Genomic DNA, 15,500 nt, shown 5'->3' with positions numbered 1-15,500 from the left:
TAGGCGTAGATCTAGCCCTTGGAACCGAAGCTTATACCCAAGTTGGGGACATTGCTGTGGTTACTATTTCTGGTTGGCATATTCATTTTATGAAACGAAGCAGTTTTGGGTCAGTTTTGCAAGGACACCAAGAAGGTAAAGAATCAATCTTTCTTGTTGCTAAGAATAAAGCAAAGGATGAATATATTTTTGGAAAGACTAAAATGCTTAGTTTATAAAATCTAAATAATCTGTAATTAGAAAGTGTTATTTGCTAATATGTTTATTTTTCCTGTGTTTGGAGATACCTAAATGCAAGTTTGTTACGGTCAGCTCTGTATAGTGACAGAAAAAAATGCTGCTTTAAGGGACAGATCTCTCAACAACTGTAAGCATCTACTTTGAGCTTGTAATCTATATCTACATTTAATCAATCACATCCTTATGCTAGAATTTAAACTGTTCTGGACTGAGGTTTTGGTTCTTTGTAAATTCAGAAGCTGTTCTTGGGGAGCAAGGAGAAGCTATGAGTATTCCTAGTAAACGCTCACTGGCCAAATTCTGCAGTCAAACAGGTTTACTGCACTTTTACTTGGTGGGTAGGGAAAGAGGCCAAATGGAAAGGTGTGACGTGGGGGGAGCATTATCACAGGTTTCCGGAGCATAATACAGATCTCCATAGATACTTTACATTATATACCCTTCAAGACTGAAGTTCTTTGAAAAGGCTGTTGCAGATCTCTACTTCTTCCCCTTCCTGCCTTTAGTACTAGAAGATATTTCTTGCTGCAGTGTGTAACTAGTTGTTACCTGCCTACTCTTAAAAGAAGCAAAAGCTGCAAGATTCTTACGATGACACAGAGTATCATCTTTAGTACCATCTACACTTTACTTTTTATGCTAAGAGGAAAAAGTCTGCGTAGCAAACTTATTCTAAAGTTGCTAATGTTCTGAAATTAACTGTTTAAATAAAATAAGTATCACTGTTGCAGGTTCACCATATCATTACACATTAGGGAACTGTCTGCTGCTGCAGGGATTGTTCCAGCACAAACTCAGCATGATGAAAACTCCCACTGTTAACAGAGCTTGTGCTTTATTACAGTCTGAGAGAGAGTAATGTAAAAATAAGGGAGTTTTCTATACGTTACAAATATGAGAAAGGTTGGAAAATAAAAAAGAGGAAGTTTTAGCAATCACTAAGAATTCATATTAAAAATAATAAAGTAAACCCAACACAAAACCCACCCACTCAGTAACTTACCTCAATACTTCAGTGAAAGCTTTCAGTCCTTCTTTTGAAGTCATTCTTTTCTCAAAGGCGGCAGTACCTGAACTGAAGATGGAGATGCTCCCATAACTCCTATAGAAGGATCAAGGCTTACATCCGAAAAATAGCAGCTTTGTGCTTTCAGTCTCTTGTATTTTTGCTTAGATTTTTAAGAATTACGTGTTTCAATTTTAAGGCCTTTTGGGCTGGCATATTATCTTTTTTAAAAAAATCTAACGTAATTATGAATTCTTATCCAAGCTGATACTGAAACAGTGTGGTCTTAAGAACTAAGCCCTTCAGAAAAAAGGAAATTGCAGGTACAAATAAAGTAGACTAACTGGTAAAATTTTACTTTTAAAAATAGTTACTAGTTCTTGTGCTCTCAGGAGAAGTTTTAACAAAAAGCATGACTATACAATTAAGTATCCATATGAATAAGATGCAAACTGGGGGCTACAAAATGCCATCACTTCAACTTTCCACATGAGAGTTACAAAGGAGCTACAGTAAAGACTGCCTTCAGAGGAGCCAAGCTGCTTGTTTCCAGAGAACTGGCATCTTCAGGTAAGCTTGTTTACTGCCAGCACTGCTGCTGGTATGATGTGGCTCTACAATGCTTTAAGCTGAAGGCCATATTTACACTCAAGCCTTGAGTGAAAATTATATCACTTGTTTAAAAAGAAAAAAAAAAAAAAAAGTTTCTTCATCCTCTACCTCCCTCTCTACTGGTTTGGAGAGATTAAACATCTTCTTTACAAAGGTCAAGGTTATATTCACAGTTAAGATGTAGGGGAAAAAATTGAGATAATAATTAACCAGTAACCATTTAAACACGTTTCCCAATAAGCTGCTTCAAACTCACCTAGTTCGAACTATACATAAACTAGAACAAATTGTTTTATTACTGCAGAAAAAACACGTGCTGTTCTCATTTAACCCTAGAACAACAAAGAAATGCTGACTGTTGATAGAATTAAGTTACCTTTTAAAATACTGGAGACAAAATGCAGTATTAGTTCTTCCCAAGTACACTATATAATAATTTACTTAAATAGTACAGGCGTAAACATAACTGATGGAACAATTGAAATACCTGAAACCATAAAACGTTTAGAGGAACGTCACGTGGAAACCAAAGCCACCTGGGAAAGAATTCAACAAGCTTTCCTGACGTTGAATAGAACCAGAATGAAGGCTTAAGTCCAAAGAGCTAAATGGAAAACCAATCTTTTCACATGCTATGTTCTGTGGTATATTTATGGTTACAGTTGTATCAATTGATTTTTATTCAATGGTTGTCTTAAATCCATCTGAAAATAAAAGGCAGTGTTGACTACCACTAGAAAATTGCAAATAAAATGTTTAATTTCAGAAACTGAGTTCACCATTTATAAATACACTAAAACATAGTAAATGCAAAATTAGATTAGGCATAGGTACAGTATTTTAACAAAGCTACAACTTTTCTAAAAGGTCATAGGCAAATGATGACTTGTTTCCCAAAAAGTATTCAATGAAAACTGAAATGAGAAGATTAACCTTTCTAGAGTTAAAAAACCACGGAGAACGTTCCTTTCAAATTAAAATGCTGGCTATTTTTTTCCATCTTATTTGAAGTTTTGAGGGCTCTAGATCCCATTTGCCTGATGGACACCAACAGTTAAGAATCAACCCTACTACATAAAATTCTAAGCAGTGCACCATATCCATAAGGCTATTACTGAAAATCAGAAGATCAGTTACTTCTGTACTAGGAGCTTTAAGACAGGCTGTTCTACACAATTGAAATTACGTTAGGAGTAAGGGCTCAATTTTTACAATAGGGAACCTTATAGTTTCGATGCACTAAAGATTAGAAAAGGCTTTAGAATGACATTAGAGTCTTCACGGTAAATTTCTTGCCTTTTTTTGTACACGGCATTAAATAACAAGCATTAATTCACAAACTTTGATAAGACTTTCAAAGAGCTTTTATAAATACCCAGAATATTTCTGTAGTTCAGTTAAAATGTAAAACCTGAACAGGAGAACCCAGAATGGGAAGTTTTACTACCGACTGCTGTATAACTGACATTCCATAAGATCTCAAATTTAAGATTTATTTTCAGATACTAAGTCAATGGTCTCCTGTAAACACATCTTCCTCAATAACTCTTCTTAATCCTTTAAGTACTTTAGGGCTTGCAGTTAAAAACACCACATGATAAAAAGACAGCTTGAACCCCATCTTTCATGTACAGCTTTCTTTTGACAACTACAAAAGCTGTTTTGTTGCAATTAAAGCAATGTTCAACTAAAATACAGTACCTGGTTTATGGTTTTTACATAATAATTGAATAAAAAACTACAGAATAGAACTGTTTACATCTTTTTTTTTTTGCCATTCTATTAAAACAAATGACTGAGCTTTTTTAAAGTTCATTTACAATTATGGATTAAAACCTACATAATTTTGTATAATTTGACAAGACAGGCTATCTCTAGTGTGAACTTTTAAAAAACATATATACAATATCTGGCCTGAAGTACTATGAATAAGGCACATGTAGACATATTGAAAGCTGAAAAAAATGAAACTAAAATTTGGAATTATAGTCACTGATTAGATGTCATACATGGCCCCTATTGGAGCAATTTAACAATCTGAGTTATAGATAGTTAATATCCAGTGAGCAACAATAGATTTAGTCTAGCAGTTTGTTCATTAGTTTCAATACTGGAAGTATATTAAAGGAAGATTCACTTTCAAAAAGATAAGCTTTTCAAAGTGTTCAATCATTAACCTTGACTGACTAAAGTTGTTGCTTTCGTTGGATGTATTGAACAATCTCTCTGAAGGAACAATGCTTGGTGGACAACCCAAGAACCTGACAGCCAATTTTGACAGTACTGGCCAAGACGACTTCTTAAAGTTCCAGTAAGTTAAAGGATCACAGTTATGCTCAAGCACTTCTTCCTCCAAGTAAGAAAGCACCATTTCCTCTGGTAACTTTGCTCTCTCTTTCAGGTCTTTTGTTTTCTTCATGTCACCCATGAGTGACCAAAGATTATCTTCCCCATATGAATTTGTAGATGGTGAACCTATATCACATCCATTGGAAACAGGTTTATCATCATCTGAGGTAGAACTCATTATTTCCAGCTCCCTGATTAAGTCTTGTTTATATTGTTCAGCCTCCTCTTCTGTAAATAAGGATGTTTTATACCGGGGATCCAGAAGTGTAGCAAAAATGTACCTTGGATCATGAAGCGTGGAGGACAATCTACTCACCATAGCTTCTTTCAAAGATTTCAGCATAGTATCTATGCCCATTGTTTCCTCAAATAGCATTTCTATTTTCCGGTTAAGTATATGAATCATTGGAATCACTTGGCTTAGAGTAGACATGTGTGTACTCATCTCCCTACTTGCAGCTTCGAAAGGTTTGAGAGCATGACACACCGACTGCATGACTTCCCACTGATCACAACTTATTAGCTCCCGAAAGCTGCACTCTATTGACATTTCATCAATTGCTCTTTTCTGCTCGATAAGACGTTCAAGCATATGAAATGATGTATTCCACTTTGATGGAACATCTTGTATTAGCTGATGCTGAGGCAACTCATACTCTTTTTGCAACTCAGCTAACTTCTCTTTTGCTTTTGCTGACCGATGGACGCGTTCACAGATCTTTCTTGCAATACTAAGCAAATTCTGAACCATTCTCTGGCTTTTAATAGCCTCATTTACAATGACATTAACAGTGTGACTAAAACATTGTACACTTGAATGATCACCTTCATTTAAAGTTTTTTCTATACTCTGATTATCAGTAACAGTAATCCCGATCTGAAGGCCAATGGAAGTAATCCATGTTTCCCACCAGTACTCTAACTGCTTTTGAATACTGATTCCATTGTAGTCACAATCTATCTGTGATACATTTAATAGTGCTGAACAATGGTAATCCTCACACTGTGGTCGAAATGAAGACTCAAATGTTACCCAATGAGCTGTCAGGGTCAGATATTCTCGTGTTTGGTTGCTCATCCATATTCCAGACGTAAAATGGATCACTCCACTTTCAGCTTCTTTAAGATGTGAAATAATTATTTGTTTTACATTATCATACATATCTGGAATTGCTGTCCTGGAAAAGTAAGATGGAGAGGGTAAAGAATACTGAGGTTGCAAGTATTCAAGCAGCCTGTTAAAGCCAATGTTGTCTACAAAAGAATATGGCTGAAGGTCAAGTGCAATCATTTCGGCTACGAGACTTGTGATTTTTTTGGCAACTGGGTGAGAGTCACAAAACTTGTCATTGGTTTCATCAAAATTTGAAGATCCTAATAATTCTGTGCTCAGTGGCATGTGATTATCCGTAGATGAGGATAATACTGTCTCTGAGACATCAGTTTTCAATACATTGTTATGAAACCGCTGCAAATGTCTTAGAAGGCAACTTGTGCCTAGATTTGTTGGCTTTTTCCCCCTACTTATTGTACGTCCACAGTGCATACATACTACTTTTGTTGAATCTGCAGAACAAATTGAAAAGTGATTCCACAGTTTTGAGGTCTTCTTACTATTAACAGGAAATATAATTTGATTATCATGTGTAACCATTGTAGGCAAGTCAGTCAACTTCGAGGATGAACATTCTGCAGAAGCCAAAGTGGCGTAAGGAGAATTTGCCAAACTCACATCAAGAAAGCTCTTTTGGTTTCCAATTACATCGGGATGGCGTCTATATAGATGTCTCATCAAGCAGCTTGTGCCCACATCTCCTTTTTTACCACGACTTATCATACAACTGCAGTATCTACATACTGCTTTTAGACTGTCTGCAGGTGACAGTGAAAAGTGATGCCAAACTTCTGATTTAAGCCTTTTCATAATCCTTTTATTTTGCTGAAATACAGCGGTAGGTTCAAATATTAGTGGACCTAATCCCTCACACTGTTTCTCAGGAGAGGAAACAAAGGAGACTTCACCTATATCATCAGAAGATGACAGCATTGAGTCTTCTACTAGAGCATCTCCAGAAGAGAGATTAGTATGGATCTCCTCAGAGATTCTGTCTGGAGAAGAAGAAACAGAAGTTGATTCTTTCATTAGTTTTCCAGGAGAGGATGACATAGAATTCAGATCACTATCTGAGGGTAGTAAAGAAGGCAACAAAGTTGGAGGTGCGGTGTAGAGAGGTGGTATGCTGGTACCACCCCCATTCTCTTGCAGGACAATGGAACGATGGGCTCTCCACATGTGTCTTATTAAACAACTCGTTCCCAAGTCTTTTCCATTTTTTCCTCTACTGAATTCATTCATACAGTGGATGCAAACAGCTTTAGAATTATCTAGAGGTGACAAATAAAAGTGTTTCCAGACAGCAGATCTCCTTCTGGAACCTGATGTGCTCTTTGGAATTACAACAGTTTTTTCTGCTACATTCTCCACAGTGTCATCATACTGGTTGTTGGGTAGCTGTGGAGATGACCCAACCATGACTTCTTCTTTGCTGCACTTTTCAGAAACTGAGAGATCTGATATTTCTTCAGAAGAAACAATAGAAACAGATTCCTCAATTATTCGATCGGGAGATGGTATTTTAGAAGCCATTTTCTTGACCAGTTTTATAGGGGATAACATAGAACTCAGATCACCAACATCTGCGGACTGAGGTGGCAGTAACAACGTAGGTGAAGAAAAGGAGGATATACCTGGCATACTTCCATTTTCTTGAATTAGTACAGTGGGATGGGCTCTCCTCACATGTCTCATGAGACAACTTGTACTGAGGTCCTTTTCATTTTTACCCCTGCTAAATTCTTTCATACAGTACATACATATTGCTTTAGTGCTATCTCTAGGAGATATAAAAAAATGGTTCCAAGCAGGCGACTTTTTTCTGGAGCTTATGTTTCTGCTAGAAAGGAGGCTTTGTGTCACAGCTTCCATTGCTACATCATACAGCGTACTACTATATTGAGAAAAAAGAGATCCATAATCATCTTCATTTTCTGTAGATAAATATTTGCCAGGGTTGTTGGTAATGAAGTTCTTTTCTTTGTCTTCTTGTTCATCACTGCTGTCCGCATGTTTGAAATCATCTTGTTCTGTCTTGATATCCATTCCTTCTAGAGTACAGTTAATGCTGTCTTCCTCTTGCTCTACTTTTAAGTTATTGATTTTACCCAATACAAAATTACCATCCATTCTGGGGGAACCTGCTTTACTCTTGTCCATGGATGACAAATTCTTCTTGCCAAGTCTTCATTTATTAATAAATACAGATAATTTAAAAGATTATTTAAAATTTGATTAAAATGATTTATCTTGTATACTGAATGCACACAGATGTGCGTATGTGTTAAAATAATCTCTGGTTTATGAATTCTGTATCCGTGTTGTGCATAAGCAAATATGATTAGTCATAAAAATGCATTTAAAAATTATAGACTTAAAGGAATCTCATTTTTTCCTTAGGATCAGGACATTTCAGGTCATAGATGAATGTTCTCCAAGACAGCTACTGTTAAATGCTTCATGTTGTAGACATAATCCTAAAAAAAGAATGTTCTATTTTCTTGTTGAAGGAAGCTATTCTGTTCATCTTGACTGGGCAACTGCAATTCTTTTGCACCATCTAGAAATATAGACTTAAAGGAATCTCATTTTTTCCTTAGGATCAGGACATTTCAGGTCATAGATGAATGTTCTCCAAGACAGCTACTGTTAAATGCTTCATGTTGTAGACATAATCCTAAAAAAAGAATGTTCTATTTTCTTGTTGAAGGAAGCTATTCTGTTCATCTTGACTGGGCAACTGCAATTCTTTTGCACCATCTAGAAATAAAAAAAAATCAGAACACAAAGTTAACTAACACTCTAACTAACTATAGTAAAGGTGAACTGAAAACATGCGCTAAATGTTCTGTGGTTTGTTTTGGTTTTTTCCTTTGAGATAAAAACAATTCAGTGTACTATTGAAAAAAAGAAAAAAAAAACAAACATTTACTCAATACATTTATTGTGGGCAAATACATGTCTACACACGCAGCTCTCGTTCCGCTTTGGCAAAATCCAGAGTCCAAGCATCACTTCTGTATTTGCTTAGACATACCTATGCCTCATCCTACATCCTAATTCAACCACTGCATAATCATACATACACACATAAATATACAAACACATACTATATAGGTGTCTGTATCTACAGATACGTATGAAGACAAGCAGGCATTTAGTCATGTTAGCACAGAAATACGTACTTAAAACCAAATGTTAAGTTACGCTCTTGTACATGTGAGCCCTTCATTACTGACAGTAGTGTTTAAAAGTACAGTATTTTACAAGAAACCTCTGTAAGGGTGTTCAGTTTTCACTCACACTAATCTCTCTCTCTCTTCCTCTGACCATAGTCTCACATGGTTATATTCATGCCATAACACTCCCAGACAATCATTCTATAGAAACAAGCTACTTTTAGAGTTTCACATTTAAAACCTGAAATGCTTCATTTAGGATAACTGGGCTATGCAAATGCCATGTATACACTGAGGTCTCCCAAAAGCGTAACATCACTCGGAAGCAAAGATTACATACAGTTATATACGCTGGTGCCTAGTGCAGCACTGCCAGCTCAAGTTCCTCACATACCCAAGGGTTATACTAGAAAGCCCATTTACACCAAGATAGCTCATTTCCCTCATGAGTAAAGGTTTCCCCCACCAACAATTCCAGTAAAAAGAGTAGATTTTTGAAGTATAGCTGCATACAAATCACAGGGCAACAACAGGCTCAAAAACCAGAGCCCCCCACCGGCCCCACACAAACCTGAAAAAGCTGCCTGCATTTGTCAGCCACTTTTTGTGTTTTTTTTTTCCTTCTTTTTACTACAGTTCTATCAGAATTCTAAATTTTGCCAAACCCTTTCTCACTTATTCTCTTGTGTCATTAATGTAGTTATTGGTACCTTCATTCAAGATAACATTTTTTGACCACACAGCTGATGCTACAACATGCACTCCAATTTGTACAAACTGGATTTTATGGGACTCTTTCTCCCCAGCTGGAGACAAAATACAAATTTAAATCGGTTACTTTAAAAACTTCTCACACAATTTTCATGTGTTACTCAAACACAAGAAGGATTTCAGCAGACAAAAGGTGAAATTAGCCATAGCTACAAGACACATTAAAAAAGTCTAGGTTGTACTCACATAGACATTTCCCCCCCGTACCAAGACTAATGTCATATTAGCTTTGTAACCTATTTTAATTAATATTTCTCTGAGGTCTGTTTACAAGAGAGATCAGGAATGCTTATTTTCTGTGGATTTCAGACTTCTGTAAAGCCTACCGTAGCCATAGCTTACTTTCTTTTCCAGTGCAGGGGAAGGGGCAATCAGCTTATTGCAGCTATTTTAAGAAAAGGGTGATGGAACAGTCAGAACTTGCAAAGAGGAAGGCAGTAACTCTAGTTTTCTTTCTGTGGAAGTTTCAATATTTGTGCTCTGCCTTTCTCTCTCCTCAGGAAAAAAAAAGATGTTTTCAGACACCTAAAGATATGAGGGTTGAGCATGAAGAACATCAGTTCTAACAAAGCGAGGGACTTGAACAAAAAGAAAAACCTTAAATTTCTAGAAGAAATTTAACACTTCTTCAATTTAACATTTCTTCTTCTAGAAGAAATTTAACACGCTACACAAAACTTTCCACAGGTTTGTGGAATCACATCTAAGAACAACTCTGGCAGCAGAGACTAAATTTACATCACTCAGTATAAAACTGAATGAAACGCAAGTTGGTGATCACACGCATATTGACAATATGGAAGCATGTGCATCTGGGACAAGAGAGTGAGAGTAAGATAGTCAACATTTATTAACAGAAATCAATCTAAGAGGATTTTTTTTTCATCTTTATTTCAATCTAATCTGTGAATTTGGAGCTTGTACTGCAAACAGGAAAAGCAAGAATATATAATAAGCTGTTGTGACTTAGGATCACAGAATAGAAAGGCTCACAGGCAAGTGGCTCCATGAAGAGCTTACAGAACATAAATTATGCATGTAAGTGCCAAGTTACAGTAAGCACATTACAGATTCCTAGCTAGATTCGCACAAAACACATGCATACATCCATTGGAATCCGGTTCTGATGAAGTTGTGCACAATTTCTTTGCCTCAAAACAGGTAATCACATCTCTAGCCTGCAATTGCTGTAATTTCTTAACTACGCAAAAACAGTTCTAGGCTTTGAACAGAAAAATCCATGGAGATGCTTCACTTGTCCCTGTCCTGATAAGCAGTTACTGCTTAACACAGCTAAGTGGGTAAGGTAGCTGCGATGGGAAGATTTGGAACCCTGATAAATGAGACCAGTTGCAAACTTCATAACAATACTTAACTAGATTGACATTCATTAACAATACACATTGCCAATGGTTAGGTTCTTAATCATTATCAGCCATTATCACTACATATTCAAACAGTTAGGCCCTAATCATCTTATCCTAAATTAGCTTTGAGTACACAATACCACTGAGCTGATTCCACGTAGTTAAATACTGGTGGCTATGGTCCCTGATGGTCTGAGTGCTGAAGTTGAGGTGAATAGGTGAGCGTGCTATTTGGACTCTAAAGCAGGAACCGTGGTGGTAGACTTCTTTCTTCCCATTTCTCCTTGCTGTCGCTGGGTGCTTTTAATGCTCATAATCTACTCCACCAAAAAAAAGGGTGTGGGAAGCAATTTCATTTGCTCCTGACATTATTTATCTTTTCTTTAGGACCAGAAACTGTTCTGGTTCCACCAGAAATCTTTCCTCCTTATTCTATATCCTTATGTTTTGGCTTGCAGATTTTACCGCTTGAATTGTTGATTCATGTTTTTCTGTCCCCTATTTGTGCAATTAAACATACGTCTCCCTTTGCAGCTACGTATTATTTCTATACTTATGCTTAGTTGTGATATAAAATGTTTTCATGCTGTTAGGAGGGTTATGCTATTAGCCGTGTTACAAAGTACTTATATACTGTGGCCAGTTACACTATTTTAGTGTACTTATAACTGAGTTTAGGACAATAAAACATTAATTATATCTTGTCCACTCTATGACTGTTACAGGTCTCTGGCTACATAGTACATATTTTTCTGGGCATTGTTGCTGCCTTCTAGGAATGCAGAATAGCTGAGATTCTTAGAGAAGACTCATTAGGGCTGCTAGATCACTTCCTGGGAAATCCCCAAAGTTGGATGCCCCTTAGAAGATTTTGCATGTATTCTTTTTCCATTTTCTTTCAAACTTCTAAGCGTGATCTCTGTTGCTTTGAATGTTACTACATCATAGTATAAAATTAAGTCAAGCTCCCTCCCTTCAAACACCCTTGAAGGTTCAAACCCAATTTTCTTTAGAATACAGTCCCCAAAATGCTCACGATTAGAAAGACAGATGTTTTTCATCTCCCCCTCTCATGCCAACTCTACGTAAGAGTCAATCTGTTTTAAAATCTGCTTTAAAACCAAACAAAACACTCCATCCTATTTTAAAATTTTACAGTAACCTAGAACAAAGTATGAATTTGTTTATGACCACCTTTGCATAGCTTATTTACCCTTGGACACAAGCTACTTGAAGTTAAGGACTACTGCTAAACAAACAGGATAGTCAAGGAGAAGGAAAATGTTTTCAAAGGTACAGAAGGCTACAGGCAGTGAGCTCAAAATTAAAATGATTTATGCCTTTGAAATCTCCTCAATTAGATACAGACAAGCAGTGAAACAAAGAGAATTAAGAGTAACCTTGCAACAAAAATCTTCAAAGAAAATAAATGGAACTAGAGAACAATTATCTACTCAAATGTACTACTCTAGACTATTAGCTCCTGAGTGGCTGTAGACAGTCAGTGGTTTGCTGTGGTGAGAAGCCTGCAGAAATATTTTATAAAATTTTCCATTCAAAATGGGATTACTGAAAGCATATGGTGGTTGACAAGAAATGTCAGGAGAATGTCACTGATCCGAAGAGTGCCACAGCAGACTCCCATGACCAGAAGAAATCGATGCTGAAGGGGGGTGGGGGGGGGAAAAAGAGAAACACAGGTGTCTTGGGATTGCAGACACACACATTAACATACAGAGAAGTATGAAAAGTATGCAAGAACACTGAACCATGAGAGATTATTTGTTTGTAAAGCGGAGAGTGGCCTGCAAGTTTTAAACAATTTTAGATTCCAAGTTGAGTAGTCAGGCAATAATCATGGACATGATTATATTACAGAATCTTAGTGCAAATAATGGTCTAGAGAAAGTAGTTTAAAACAAAAAACCTTTAAATTATTATACAAGTGCATATAGTATAAATACAAACACACACACCTGCAAAATGCAAGAGTAGTTACTTCAAAAAAGATGGAAAACGTGGAGACAAAGTGAAAGCAAAGCTACTTACTCATTTAAAAAAAGGAGCAAAAGTAGTGACAGATTTTTGAGCGTAGGAGGTACATAAAAGCACATTAAAAACAATTTGCACAAATGGATGTCAGTTTTAGAATGAATAGTGCTAATCTTGTTTATTTTTGGAAATCTACAGGCATCATTAAGAACATAAAGTCAAAAGAAAATCCCTAAAAGCAAGCAATACAAGCAACAAGGAGGAGACATTTTAAGAAATTATTAGCTTCCACTTCAACGGCAGGTACTATGCTGATTAAAAAAAAAACCAAACAAAAAACCCAGACAACTCAAGAAAACCTGAAAACAAAACACACATCCAAAAACCTGTAACAAATAAGCGGAACATATTTTTATAAATATATAGCCTAGATGAACCTTATCGCTTTTCAAAGTTACAAATCCCTTGAAGAAGGAAAACTAAGAACAGTGACTTCTTTTTATAGAAATTTCCTATGACAAAGTATCAGTACTAGCTCACCCATAAAGAACTGCAGAAGTTTGCAAGATACTCAGCAATTAAAATGAGGTATTAGAAGAGACTGCAAAATTAGCATGTTAGTCACACTCTGAAACGAGGTGGGTCCTACACTCAAGTCTCACTGAAGCTCACAGGAATCTGCACATACGTACAAGCATGAACTAGTAGATGCAAGTGTAATTGGGATCAAAGTACAGAAAGTTAGGCTTAATAAAAGAAACAAGTTGTTTTGGACCTCATGAGAGCTGTTGGGAGAGAAAAAAAAAAAGGGGGGGAAGGTAAAGCCACCTTTACTATTCCATTACTTTTCCAGCCACCTGAAAGGCAGATCTTACATTAACCGATAACTGTTGCGGTTTTACAAAGGTATTCTCTCCAACTTGCAAAATAACCTCTCATGTCCACGACCCCAAATGCTCCATCTGGACACAAGAGAGTAACACGTGGACAGTAACATGTGGAAACAGCACCACCAGTACTGTACATTGCTCCTTGTTGACAGGAATAGTCTTCACCCTAACCAAATACTAGAGCAGAATATAACAATTACAACAAATAATATTAAACATTTTTATTAATCTTACATGAAAGAGTTGAAGTTTATAGGAATCTGGGTACTCAACAGAAAATATGTAAAAAAAAAATAATCAGAGAAGCATATGTTAATGGAAGGGGAAACATCATAACCAAAATCATATCTAAGTCAATTAAAAAAACCCAAAAAACCAAAAAGGGCATACACAGAAAAATAAAAGAAAAAAAGAAGAGACAGCAGCTATTACTGTTATAAGTGCTTTCTTTTACTGGAGAGAAAAACCCTGATGTTAGAAACTGAAAGTATTTTTATTTAAAATTTCAACTATTTACTATGCTTTCTTCTCTACTTATATCTTAAAAAAGTGATATATGGAAGTAACAAAAATACAACATTTTTGAATATTGGCTGAGAAAGAATATCTAGGTTTAGCTCTTGTTCCGTCACAAACTACTGGTCTTGCAGAAGTCTAAGTTTCTCCCTCCATGACCCCCTCCCAATTAGGAGGGCTGTGATATTTTCTCTTTCATCTATTGTTTTTGTTCCATCTATTCCGCTATGAGTTTTACAGGGTCATCTTACTACCTGGCTTATCCATCAAGGTCTCACTCTCACTAAGGCTCCTTAAGTACTCCTGAAACACTTGTAGAATGAAAAAAAAAGCTTTTATAACTATTTTTAAAGTTCCATTTTGGAGTGAGACAAACATTTAGAAAAATCCTAGTTTACACATAGGGAACATTCATGAACAGTTTTATATGTTTGTGTAAACAAGAAAAGACCGATTCAGCTCTCCGGTGGTGGGAAGGGGTGGGGGGTATTATTTCCTCCAAGGCTGAAGCATTTCACAGATGTGTGGCCAGCCAAGCAGGATGCCACGCGTAGGAGCTGTAACAGGCTGGGAGGCAGGAACCAGGCAGCTCCCAAGGATGCTGCAACTGCTGGGCTTCAGCTGCTGGAAGAAACGGGGCAGCATCCTGGCAGGATAGCTGATGCCCTCAACAACCTCATCCCTGAAGAGAAGAGAAGCTGGGAAAAATTACAAAAAGAAAATGACATATCCAGAGTAACGCATAAGAACGGAAATGAAAATGTGCTTTGGAAAGCGATGGGACAAAGGTACACGCTCAGAGGCTTGGGAGACAAGGCAGGAAGAATGAGAGCCCTCCAAGAAAGGTATGTGAGCTCCCTGGTGCGGCTCATGCTACTTGTCAGGACACGACACAGAGACCTCCAATTTATCCAAGTATAAAGATCATTCATGCCTCTTCACGTTGCTGAAAAACTCAGTGCTTGGTGTAAGCTGGGGCCTAAATCAGTCATTCCAGACAGAGAGAAACCAAGGCGTGGAGAGCTGAGTATTATAGCCAGAACTATCATCATTAGACTCTGAGTACTCAACCCTAATTACAAATGCAGGAATTTAGCTAAAGTAGAGACTGAAAAGTTAAAAAGACTACCAGCTAAATGTAAATATTCCCCCCTTTCTTGCTTCCTGTCCCCCAAAACATCAATTAATTTTACTGTGAACGCAGACCATTTTACATTAAGCAGTAAAATAGACCTGCTAGTGCCAAGTTCTATTTTTTTGGTTTAGCGGTCTCTGGACTCTTCTCTGTGTCTTCTGTTTTCCCCACCACCGCTGAATTAACAGTAATGCAGGAAGATAACAATCAACAGCACAGCTCAGAAGTGACAGTTTTAGTCTTAGACTATCGTTAAAGGGACAGTGTCAAGTTAAAATCTAACCAGTACACAGAAAACACCTAACATTGCACAAACTCAAACTCCTCAA

At 36.8% G+C, this 15,500-nt stretch overlaps 1 protein-coding gene across 1 annotated transcript; it reads right to left on the bottom strand.

The window, feature by feature from the left end:
* Window positions 1-2,599: 2,599 nt before the first annotated feature.
* ZBED4 (zinc finger BED-type containing 4) lies at window positions 2,600-7,758 on the bottom strand. The gene has a single exon (XM_009290909.1). The coding sequence runs from the start codon at window positions 7,479-7,481 to the stop codon at window positions 3,963-3,965; it is 3,519 nt and encodes a 1,172-aa protein (XP_009289184.1). The 5' UTR covers window positions 7,482-7,758; the 3' UTR covers window positions 2,600-3,962.
* Between the last annotated feature and the right edge of the window lie 7,742 nt (window positions 7,759-15,500).

This window comes from Aptenodytes forsteri, unplaced genomic scaffold (genome assembly GCF_000699145.1).
Source record: "Aptenodytes forsteri isolate BGI_AS27 unplaced genomic scaffold, ASM69914v1 Scaffold189, whole genome shotgun sequence".
Lineage (NCBI taxonomy): Eukaryota > Metazoa > Chordata > Aves > Sphenisciformes > Spheniscidae > Aptenodytes > Aptenodytes forsteri.
The sequence above is the reverse complement of the archived record's forward strand: the minus strand, read 5'-3'. Positions and strand labels throughout refer to the sequence as shown.